Genomic DNA, 11,250 nt, shown 5'->3' on the forward strand with positions numbered 1-11,250 from the left:
ATTATGAAATAATGATGTCCATAATCACAATAAATATAACCCCTAAAAACTCTATTAAGAATGATGAAATACCATTTCAAAATAATGACTTAAGTTTTAATACTTGTTGAATGATTTCACAAATTGTCTGTGCAAGTATATATTGCACAAAATGTATTCATATGATTATTTCAATGTTTTTATTTATTATTTTTATTGAACACTGGCATTCTTCCTTCACCATGTGTAAACTTTAAACTTACCTCTTCTAAAATTACTTGAAAAGGTGCACATCTGGTACAAGTTATCGTAATCGTGAATTATGCAGTCAAAAAAGAAAACATTACAGTAACACAAAAGCTTGCATGCTTCAAAATAAAACAGAATTTCTACTTGGCAGACATCTTTGAGTAATTCCTAATAGAACTTAGAAAGCCCAGATGTGGTCACTGAACTCTCCCAGAGAGTCCATGTGCAGTATTTGTCCAAAGGATTTAGGATTATTTTTTTGTCTACTGCTCAGGAATGACTGGCTAGATTTGAACATATAGTTTTTTCTACTTTGATGTGGGTTTTATACCATTAGTGAAAGGTTTAACTAAACTATGTTTACAGTTGCATAAAGTTTATTAAGCATTGAAGCACTTTACATATACAATGAGGCACCAGATCATAGAAGGCATTGGTGTAGATACATCTATTGCTGAAGCATCTAGCCTATGTGATGGTAAGAATGGCACAGGCTACAACTAGCATATGGCAACAAAACCACATAACTTTACCTAATATTTTGTGTAATATTTAGATAACAGAAAAAGAGACAAATGCATTTACTGAAGAAAATGCATGTGGATGCTGATTGCTGAAAGCAGACCAACCAGTGTGTGTGTGTGTGTGTGTGTGTCACTGTGCTACCCTGTATTGCTTTGATTGTGTACATTTTGGTGTTTATTTTGTGTATGTGTGTGTGTTACTCTGTTGCTGTCTGTATGTGTGACTGTGTGGTACCAAGTTAATTTTAATGTTTCTGTTTTAAGCAATTAGCTCAACAGGACTCATGCTACCAAGATGGTCAATCTGTTTATTATTATTAACATTACAAGTTCATAGTATTACAACATAGTAGTACTGTCAGAAGTACCTGAAATGAGGGTAGAAGTACTGAATGGGCTAGTACTGACAGGGATACTGCAGTAGTAGCAGGTGAGGACATGTATCATGGACACAAGACACTCAGGTAACACAAATACTGACTGACTGCATGTCAGGTAGAGGGGGGGAGAGAGAGAGAGAGAGAAGGGGAGAAAAGGGCGACCAAAAGGAGCAGGTCACTCAGCAGTTCGAGCAACAGTCCAGCACATTTCAGTGAAACATGGACTTCACAAAATGGACAAAAGAATAAAAACTAAGTCCTATTAAAAAAAAATAAAATCACTCAAATCAATCAAATAAAATCATCTCACTGTGAGTGGCAGGAAGCTTCAACAAACAGATTAATCACTTCTCTGTGAAGATATTTCATAAAATGAAGGAACTGTGGCTTACAAATAGCCCCCTCTTTTGCTTGTCAGTCAGCAAAGATGCTTGCTTGCTGACTCAGCATCCACACAATTAGACAATAATATGAGCACATTTAATTTGAAGCTTGTGAAGCATTTGCTTTTGTCAGGCTGACAAAACCTAGTAATCACCTCCTGGGGGGGCTTTTGTGTTCTCGCTTGGTGTACTCATTAGCTTGAATTAGTTTGCTCAGTGGTATATTTCTGCATATTAATTTAAAACTGTCTACTAGGGGGACCCCTCTTTATAGGCCAGCCTCAGTGCCAATATTCTGAGACATGCTGCCTAGTAACAGAAATGTCTTCTGGGTTAGTGGGACACTGCTTCCCTTTCACTATGACACTGCACTTAGAGGTTCAGTGACAGTGCTCTAGATCGATAAGCTAGCTCTATGTCAAAATGTCAGTGTGTGGCCAGTTTGCCCTCATTTTGGAACATAATCTGTTAGAGCAGCCAACTGTGGCGGCCTTCTCAGTGGGACAGGGCGTAGAGCTCCTCGGCGCATCGCTCCAGTCGGTCCCGGTACTCCAGGTTGGAGTAGTTGCCCTCAGGGACCCCCTGGATGCCGTAGAGAAGACCCCAGCAGCAGCAGGCAATCACCGCTGTGCTGTCACTGTCACCTGGGCAGGAAGAAAGAACAGTAAGAGCATGAATCCTGTGACACAGCAGTAACTGTTTCCATTTCTAAGAAAGATCTTTTTAGACCATCTTCAGAGAAGCGATGTCAATCTTTTTATATTGACAGATAATTAAAAAAAAAAAAAAACAGCTGTACACCAGCTGTTCAGACCAAAACAGCAAACAAGCACAGTTAGCAACAGGTGCTGGTGAACATAGTGAAGAATTAGCAACTAAAGAGCTATATTTCCTCAGGAAGTGGTGGAGACTTCCAAATGCCGCTCCATGTAAATGAGCAACTGTTGGCTAACAAAATCCCTATCAATATCAATTTAAGGCTGAGGTGACTGAGGAAAAAGAAATTAACATTTACAGAGGATAACTTGAATTCATGAGCAGTAAAATTGACCTTGCTCGGTTTCTTCCAGTCACATTTTGCTGCTACCGCCACATATGGTTTGTGTCAAGTCACCAAAACATCTATTATTGCAAGTTTAAATTCAACAAAACCATGCTGTGCCCAAACTGTTCTACCATTAGTTTAACATGTAACTCCAGATTCTACTGACCAAAGAGAAACTGTCTTTTGTGATGCACACATACTTGGTACATCAGCACAGAGCTGGGTCATACAGGAAATTTTAAAAAATCTGAGGACGTTTTCTTATCTGAATCTCTGACCTCCATGGAAGGCCGCTCGGTTCATCAGCTCCTCCCAATCCGCCCCCGCCCCAAGCAGAGCATCGAGGGCTATCATCGGAGCATCGTGGCCACTGCGTCCCGCCCAGCCCGACAAGCTGAAGCTCTTGTAGACTTCATCTCTCTCAGCTGGGCCGTAGGAGGAGGGCCAAATCGCAGGACCCACTCCGTTGGAGATGCCTCTTAAATCCAAGTACCTGAGCACAGAGATAAGTGATTCTCCTGAAACCCACACTATCCTCCAGTGAAATGTAAAAGAAGCAGTACATCATTTCATCCTCACATCATATCATATACTGTACAAGGTTAGTGTAGACATGAGGAAAAAGACGATGTGAATCGATACTGCTAAGCTCCGACAGCTCCGACAGCTGCTTGTGCCAACAATAGATTCAATGACAGTAGAAATGACAAACAGTTCTGAAACTAGGGGTGTGACAATGCATCCTGATTCAAAACTGTGACAATACGCACTGTGAAACTGAAAAATGGGTCACAATATCAAGTCAAGACTCCTATGTATTCATGTTAACCAAAGGGGGGCAACAGGCCAGATCCGTCTTCTTGACCGACCTGCTGGTGACCCTGACGTCCACTAGCGTTAGCTGCACTTTAATCTAATTACATCAATCTACAGACTAAGGAAATGTTTGAATAAGAAACTACATGTTTGAAAACAGCTTTTTAAAATGTACATACCTAAGAAGAAATAACTGTGATATACTAGTTTTCATTCTCACTGTGTTACCATGAGTGTATCGAACCCAGTCATAAGTCAGCATCAATCTATAAAAATAGGTATTTCTTTTTTAAATAAAAGACTAAGCAGTTTACTAAGACATCTGGGTGCTGTCATTTTTATCAAATGTCAACTGAACATAAGCAAATAGTGCATTTGTTGGGGAACAACACACATTTGGAGAGATACTGAGAATTTCCAGCAGCAGCATGGTGTCTGTGGGAGTGGCTTATAATAAACTACAGTGCACCAGGTTTACTATAATGAGGGAACAGATCTATGTCTACACCCTCAGCTAATACACTTATCAGGATCAACGAGACCGTTATGTTTTTGGACTTTTCATGGGATTTGTTAGAATAAAAAAATCTATAGAATTTAAAGACTAGAAAAGTAGTAAAGTGAGTAATCAGTTTGTACTTTTTAACATTAGGTGCAACAGTTTAGAATAAAAATGAGGTCATAATGCTGCACTGAACCTGAACAGTGACATTTTAGTACAAATTTCATTAGGCCATCTATTAAGCTTCTAGACTGAATACGTTCACAGAAGTAGCAGATGTTAAAAACCTGGATTTGAATACAACATGACAGCCTCCTACCACTGCCACTTGTCACAGAAGTAATTCCAGTCTCTCTCCGTCTCCTCCACAGCGAAGCCTCGACCCTGAACAAAGTTCTTTGCTATTGGACAGGCCTCGTTGATCAAGCCCAGACCCCAAGTCGTGATTGGCCTGCGCTGGGCGGCGTACGCAGTGAAAAGGGCAGACGCTACGGCTCCCAGGAAACCAGTGGGGTGAGGATGGGTCATCCTGCCGGTCTCCACGGCAACCGCCACCAGGGACAACAGTTGGTCAGGCTTTGGATACCTGGTGAAGACAAAGTGTTAAAGTCCTTATCGGTTTTTATTGTGGAGCATATTAACCAAAATTCTCTCCATAAACTAATGAGGTCTGTCGCACAGCTCAGAAATGTTTTCTGTGTCAGTGCACAGCTTGGATACAAATTATATTCACAGTAATGACTTCTTTTCATGCTTTAATTGCCTCCACATAATGTTCTTACTGTTCTGGATAGTGTTTTAACCTTGGAGCTCTGTTATTTATGTGTTATTTTCTGCTTACTGATGCAACCGTACTGTTTAGTTTATCATTATTTACTTTGGATAAGAGCCGCGTGGCTCAAATGTAAATGTTAAATATGTCTTCTGCTTCATAATAATGGTACTTCTGTTACTTTTTCTCCATTTTTGAGAGCCTGAATGTTTCTTTTTCATTCAACAATAAAAAAAACTGATCATTCCCAACCAATCAAATCCTGATGAATTTCTATCTACAGACAACAGTGATGAGTTCAGAGCTGAAACAGTTGCTGGATTAACAGGGTTTGTACCAGCTACCCCCAGAATCTGATTAGCCACCCCTGCCAGAATCAAAATGTGATGCCTGTCAGTGTTAAAGAACAAATAATGACAAATTGTTGCCTTAAATACAACTAACATTTTTCTGGTACTTTATAAATGATAGTGGTCAAATTAGTTTAGTTTTCTAACGTGCATACAGCATGATATTTGCACCAAATAACTATTTGATTCATAGTAATGTATGGTTTGTTATTTGATAGAACTAGGGGTTTAATTTACTTTTTACATGTATTTTAAATGTGCCACCCCTCTCTGAGTCTGTGCCTCAGCCTGGCCACCCCATCCAAAATTTCCTATATCTGCCCCTCCCTAAGTTAATCCTCACTCAACTAAGTTTAGTTACTGCACTCAAAAAAACAATCCAAAAAGAGGCTTTAGTATGACTCAGTCAAAGGATGAAGATGCCAAAGCTATGAAGGGCTCAGGCTAAAGACAGAAGTTATTTTGTATTTATTCTCAGGACAAGTGTAGTACCTCAGGCCAATGCACATGGATCTCATGGCTGCTCCACAGCCCGTCCCTTCAGGGTTATAGGGGACTCTATAGCCCCCTTCCTCTCCTGGCTTCAACTGGGACACTCCTAAAAGGGACAATGGCGTAAGTAGCCATTGCTACCTGCTAATGTGATATAGTTTGGAAATGACATCTTTCTCTCACCCAGAATGCTTGAAGGCCCTGGCTTTCTCCCATCCATGTCTTTCATCCCCTCCACATATCGAGCAGCCACTTCATGCAGGAGCTCCTCCCCTTTCTTCCCTGCCAGGGAGACAGGGCACAGTTAACATGTTCAAACTGCACACCCTGTCCATATTAACACTTTTAAAGCTGGTCGTTTGCCTTATCATAATAAAGGTCAAGCTCAATTTCTACCATGTTCCTTCCACTTGTACGGAACTGCAATAAAGTGACAAATCAAGGCAAGACTGGAAATTAGATTTAACCTTTAGTTGGGGCTTTTGGGGGAGGAGGGTGTGGTGTGTGTCCTCATCAGAGGGAACAACACTGACTATTAGATCAATCCAATCAACTCCTCAGCTGAAACAGAACGAGCAGAGGAGAGGCAGAAGCTGCAGAGAGCAAATGGGTGCGCTGCAACTTTGACCTCACCAGTGGTCAGTGCTTCAGCCGTCGCCAGATGCAGGACGGTGTCATCGCTCACTGGCCAGTCAGGAAGCTCAGCCTTAATGTTCTTCAGACCACCGAGTTCTTTCAGCTCCTGCCAGGACAGAAAAGACGAGAAAATACATATTTAGCAGCAGCCCAGTAATGATTCAGTAAAAAAAAAAAAAAAATACATGATATACATAAATGACCAATTCCACTGTGTTAATGAAGTAACAGTCAAGTTAAAACTGTTCATCCTACGACCCACGGAGTCTGTCCCCACTGTGCTGTAGTGCGACTTCTTTTTCCATGTTGGTCCTGCACTAACCTGGTGAATGGCTGGTCCAGACTCATTGTACTCCCACAGCTGGTTCCTGTATCCAACAGCATCACCGACGCCACTCAGCAACATGGCGGCTTTATAGTGCTCCAGCTTAGCAGAGCTGCTGGGATGAAAGGCACAGAAAGACTGTGGCTGTTCTGTTCAAAATAAAACAGCTGTAACCCCACTAATGTTGTTTTTGACTTTTGTTTACAATAAAATTACAGAATACAGCACATTAATATCTTTTAATTCTTTCTTGAGTTTTACAGGTGAAGCAGACTTCAGGTTTTCTGAACAATTTTCTTCTAAGGATCTTCAGAAGGCTGGCTTGGCCCTACCACTTTGTTGGGGGAAGCGAAGAATGATTTGTAACACACAGGAAAAACACCATACACCTAAGGGAGTGTAGTATGTTCAGAAATGGGTTGAAAATAATTCAAGCTTATTTAGTACATTTTAAAAGGCCTATAACATTTGTCAAATAATTTACTCTACATATATAAAATAAACTCCTGAGCATGATTGTGACCTTCGGAAGGTTGCTGGTTGAATCCCTGGACTGGCATGATCAAATCTGGATGGGACAGATGACAAAGCAGCACTTGGCCCACCCTCAGTGACACTACTGTGGTGCCCTTGAGCAAGCCCCTTAACCCCAGCACCTCTCCAGTGGATCTGCTCAGTGGCCACAGTTTAGCCTGTGGTTTTACTGGGCAGCTTCCAGGTGTGAATGTGTAACTGTGTAAATGAGAACAGGGTGTCCCTGGAAAAGAGAGGCGGCCTCTCGATGACCCTACACCAAATAAAGGTTAATATTTCTTAAGAAAATCCTGTAGCTAATGTGGCTTAGTTCAGCAGTGGTGGATTAAATAAACAGATTGTTTACTTAAATAAAAGTAGCAATACCACAATGTAAAAAATAAGTCCAAAATGTTACCCAAGTACAAAAACATATAAGTTTTTATACTTGGGTAACATTTTGAATATATATATAGTTGTATACTACAACTACTCCTACTATACAAATATACTTAAAAGTAGCAAAAAGTAAAAGCACTCACTATTTCACATTTCACAACAATGTACATCATATTACTGGATTACAATTATTGATACATTGTTGTGTAAAGCACATTTTAGACAAGGTGGAGCAAAGTGCCTTAGGGTATGTGCTGTTAATGTCACTGCAGGGTATTTTGTGAAATTCCCACCAAGGATCAATTAAGTCTTACTATTATACTGTCATTGTTTTATTCATCTGAATATAGTAAAAAAGGTTATGACATAAAAGCAGTTGATTAAAAAAGTGCAGTATTTCCTACTGAAATGTAGTGAAGTCAAAGTATGAACTAGTAGAAAATACAGCTCAAAAGTGTACTTTAGTACAGTAAGTGCATTTCCTCATGTAGTCACCTTCCACCTCTGACTGTTTGTAAATCCTTCTATTCTTACATTAATGTATATTCTCTGTTTCCAGAAATTATGTTTTTGCCCATTTTTGCAGATTTGTAAAGTCAACTTAACACGTTCTGGCCTGTATCAGCACTATTCCCACATCGGTCAAAGATATAAACGAGTAACCTCAAACAAAAAATTGCTCTCTGGTTTGTTATTTAACGTAAAGCAAAATCCTTCCTCCACGCAGTTGCAGTCTCACCGGTCCATTGCTGCACGTCTCCCCGGAAATCAGGCGTCACGAGGCGGTCACACACATAAGTATACCCCCGGGCTGCAGACAGGAGTGCTGCGTGTTGGTTGTAGGTTAGCTCAGATACGCTTGTAGCAAAAGCACCGCTCACTAACTGAATTTATTGCCTCGTACTGGCTATAAAAAGAAGCAACAAGCAAAGTTTAGCTTTCCAGCTCGCAAGATGGAGCCGTAACAAAACACATGGCCGATGATTTCACCAGGAAAATCATTGACGAGCTTCAGGCACAGCGTTGGCACAGCTGTACAGTCATCAGATCCTTTACTAAAGTAAAAGTACAAAAAGCATTAACATCAAAATATAGCCTACTTAGAGTAACAAATGTAAAAGCACTCATTATGCAGAATAGCAAGTTTAACATTTCTGCATATTACAGGATTAAGATTAATGATGCATTACTGTGCACATCACATTTTATGTTGCAGCTGGTAAAGGTGGATTAAACTGAATTACTGCTAGGTATCACCAGTGATCAATACAGTCTTATGATTCTAATGTTGTTTTATTCATCTGATTCTGAAAAGTAACTAGTAACTAAAGTTATCCAATACACACAGTGGCATGAAAAAGTTCAACAGTTGCCTGTAAAATGTAGTGAAGACTATAAAGTAGCAGAAAATGAAAATACTCAAGTAGAAATACCTCAAAATTGTACTTACTGTAAGTGCAGTACTTCAGTAAATGTACTTAGTTATATTACCAATACTTAAGATATATTACCATTGGTATTAATCCATGTGCTATTAGAGAAAACAACAGGTTCTTTGCTATTTTAGTTACTCACAGAAACCTACTTCAAATTCACAGACACATCAGCTCTACAGAAAACACAATGAGAGAGACATACATTTTACAGCAAGCATCCATCCTGCTAACACGTCCTTGAGTGAGACATGGCTGTTTTGTATCTGACTCGGTGCTATCACCTAAAGGTGGAGGGAGGAAATCGAAAAGAAATTCTCCTGTGGGGATCAATGAAAATCAATAAAGCACTACATTGCATTTTGCTCCTAAATCCAGCTTGGTGTGTAATCTGCTCATCAATCTGATGTGCTCTGAAGCTCTTCCCTCCACTGGGTGGCATGGTTTCACTGCAACATATAAAGAGAAGCTTTGAAACAGACTTCATGATTGATGCTGGCAGCTGGTGAATCCTGATGGCAGACAGTGATTCCCCATGGCTGATGCACACAGTCAGCCTGCGCTACCCGGACGATTATCATCAAACGGAGAGTGCAGATTGTAGAGGAAGCTGAGGTATCAGGAGAGAGGTGGCTTGGAGGCCATTTGTCACACTAGTTGTCAGGGGCCATAAAGGCCAATGGTGGGAGAGGCACAGTGGGGAAATAAGAACAAATGGGGCATGTGCAGATATGCCTGGGTGGGCTGTGGTGGTGTGTGTGGTTTCAGACTTTACCACTGTGTCACCATTGTTGTGGCTGAGGGATCTGTGTATTAGGCATTTGGCTACTGTTAGTGTCTGACTGCCACCAAAGTCAAATTCATATTTCAGCCAAATTTGAACCATAAATATGGACAGCCTGACAGCTCCCAGAAGTGAAGCCACCACAAGTCGATCACCGAGAAGGCTGATTTTCCAGTCTTACTGCATCTAAATGGAACACTATGGTCACTAGAAACTGCCTTTGTCATTCTGGATGTACTAGCCTTAAGTTTAACAAAATGACTCACATGAGCAGGTGCCAGTCCATGAGGAATTTAGAAAATAAGCCAAATCCGCATACTTTTAAAAACTTTTAATACTAAAAAGACGATATCTCTGAATGATATGACAATGGTGATAATGACTGGGTTTGTTATAAACTATTTTATAAAGTGACTATTGGCTTTAATTTTTGGTTTGGAATTTCTGGTTTCGGTCCAACTTGAGAGACAATAGTTCAAATGTGAAAGAATTGCTGCATGCATATTAGGGATGTCACCCATGGCTGACAGGCATCAGGACAGTGAGCTGCCATTGTGCTGTGTCAGTAGAATGGTCAACCCTGGACCCAAATTATAAATAAATTAGATTCAAATAATCTGATCAATGATCAGCTACCCATCTCTCAGCAACCTTCGAAATAAGAGGAAGGCTGCTTAGTGGCCGATAAGTAGCAATACAATGGAATCACCTGATTATAATATACAGTAGTAAGTTTGTTTTTACTAAGTTATTTGATGATATAAAAAGGGGTGTGTTTGAGAAGAATTGACAGCTGCGATTGGCGACCTGATAGGACGCTCAACTACTCAGTTGCTACTGCACCACATCTGGTTGCAAAATGCCAAGATGGTGGCCACTGTAGTCACAATATTTTGGCTTCACTTTTGCATAGTGGACAGAAGTGGTGATGCGACATCCATCTTTTAAATGCAGTCAGTGATCTGAAAACGCAGTCTTGATACACATTTTAGATTCAGTGTTACTTAAGCTTTCTGAGGATTTCATTCTCACGTGTCCACTGCAAATAAATGTCCATAAATTCACTTAGAAATGACAGAAAGAAGACACTCTTAAAAACTGTGTAATCTGCTTCAGGCTGAGGATCATCACAGAGCCTATTTAAGTTCTTTTCCATATCAAAGTAATGATTGTTGGCAGTACATCTAATGGTTCATAGCAGACAGAAACTAGTGACAGCAAATTTAGCATAAGCTACTTAATTTTCCAAACTAAAAACAAATATAGGCTAAAATATGGGGCTCATGTTGCAGCCTACAGTGTCAACTTACTGAATCCACACCAACCTACCTCCTGTTTCATGTAAATGTTTAGTTTGTATCTGTTCGTGTAAGTTAAGACTTTTCAAATTTAGGCAACATTATCTAACAGAGTTGCCAATTGCACGTTGTAAATCGCATACAAAATGCTTAATGTGTGTATCTCTCATGCGTCTGTTGTGTGCACAGATCTACCTCACACCAGACACTAATAACTAGCAAAATCACTGACCTTAAAAATTGTTTTCAAGACATAAAATCCTGGATGACTGTGGATTTCCTCCAGCAGTGGGAATAAATCTGAAGTTTTTTGAGGGAGGTTTTCCTTATCCAGTTCAAGGGTCTCAGTATAATGTCCAGACTGCAAAGA

At 40.2% G+C, this 11,250-nt stretch overlaps 1 protein-coding gene across 4 annotated transcripts; it reads right to left on the bottom strand.

The window, feature by feature from the left end:
- Positions 1–1,030: 1,030 nt before the first annotated feature.
- adprh (ADP-ribosylarginine hydrolase) lies at positions 1,031–9,173 on the bottom strand. 4 transcript variants are annotated; one of them, XM_020623353.1, is made up of 9 exons: positions 9,004–9,173; positions 8,105–8,272; positions 6,451–6,568; positions 6,126–6,234; positions 5,676–5,774; positions 5,493–5,598; positions 4,198–4,464; positions 2,839–3,053; positions 1,031–2,159 (listed from the first exon to the last, which is right to left on the bottom strand). In XM_020623353.1, the coding sequence occupies exons 2-9, from the start codon at positions 8,110–8,112 to the stop codon at positions 2,011–2,013; spliced, it is 1,071 nt and encodes a 356-aa protein (XP_020479009.1). In that variant the 5' UTR covers positions 8,113–8,272; positions 9,004–9,173; the 3' UTR covers positions 1,031–2,010. The 4 variants fall into 4 exon arrangements, with proteins under 4 accessions (XP_020479009.1, XP_020479008.1, XP_020479007.1 ...); XM_020623352.1 differs by having other exon boundaries at positions 8,105–8,420; XM_020623351.1 differs by lacking the exon at positions 9,004–9,173 and having other exon boundaries at positions 8,105–8,550.
- Positions 9,174–11,250: the final 2,077 nt, after the last annotated feature.

Source organism: Monopterus albus, unplaced genomic scaffold (assembly GCF_001952655.1).
Source record: "Monopterus albus unplaced genomic scaffold, M_albus_1.0 scaffold297.1, whole genome shotgun sequence".
Lineage (NCBI taxonomy): Eukaryota > Metazoa > Chordata > Actinopteri > Synbranchiformes > Synbranchidae > Monopterus > Monopterus albus.

What these genes read in the sequence shown, in the direction of transcription:
- adprh (XM_020623353.1), bottom strand. An exon ending in GGCTGAAGCACTGACCACTG is followed by an intron (nt 5,775 to 6,125) that starts GTGAGGTCAAAG and finishes TCTCCCTGGCAG; the next exon opens with GGAAGAAAGGGGAGGAGCTC. An exon ending in AGGGCCTTCAAGCATTCTGG is followed by an intron (nt 5,599 to 5,675) that starts GTGAGAGAAAGA and finishes TGTCCCTTTTAG; the next exon opens with GAGTGTCCCAGTTGAAGCCA.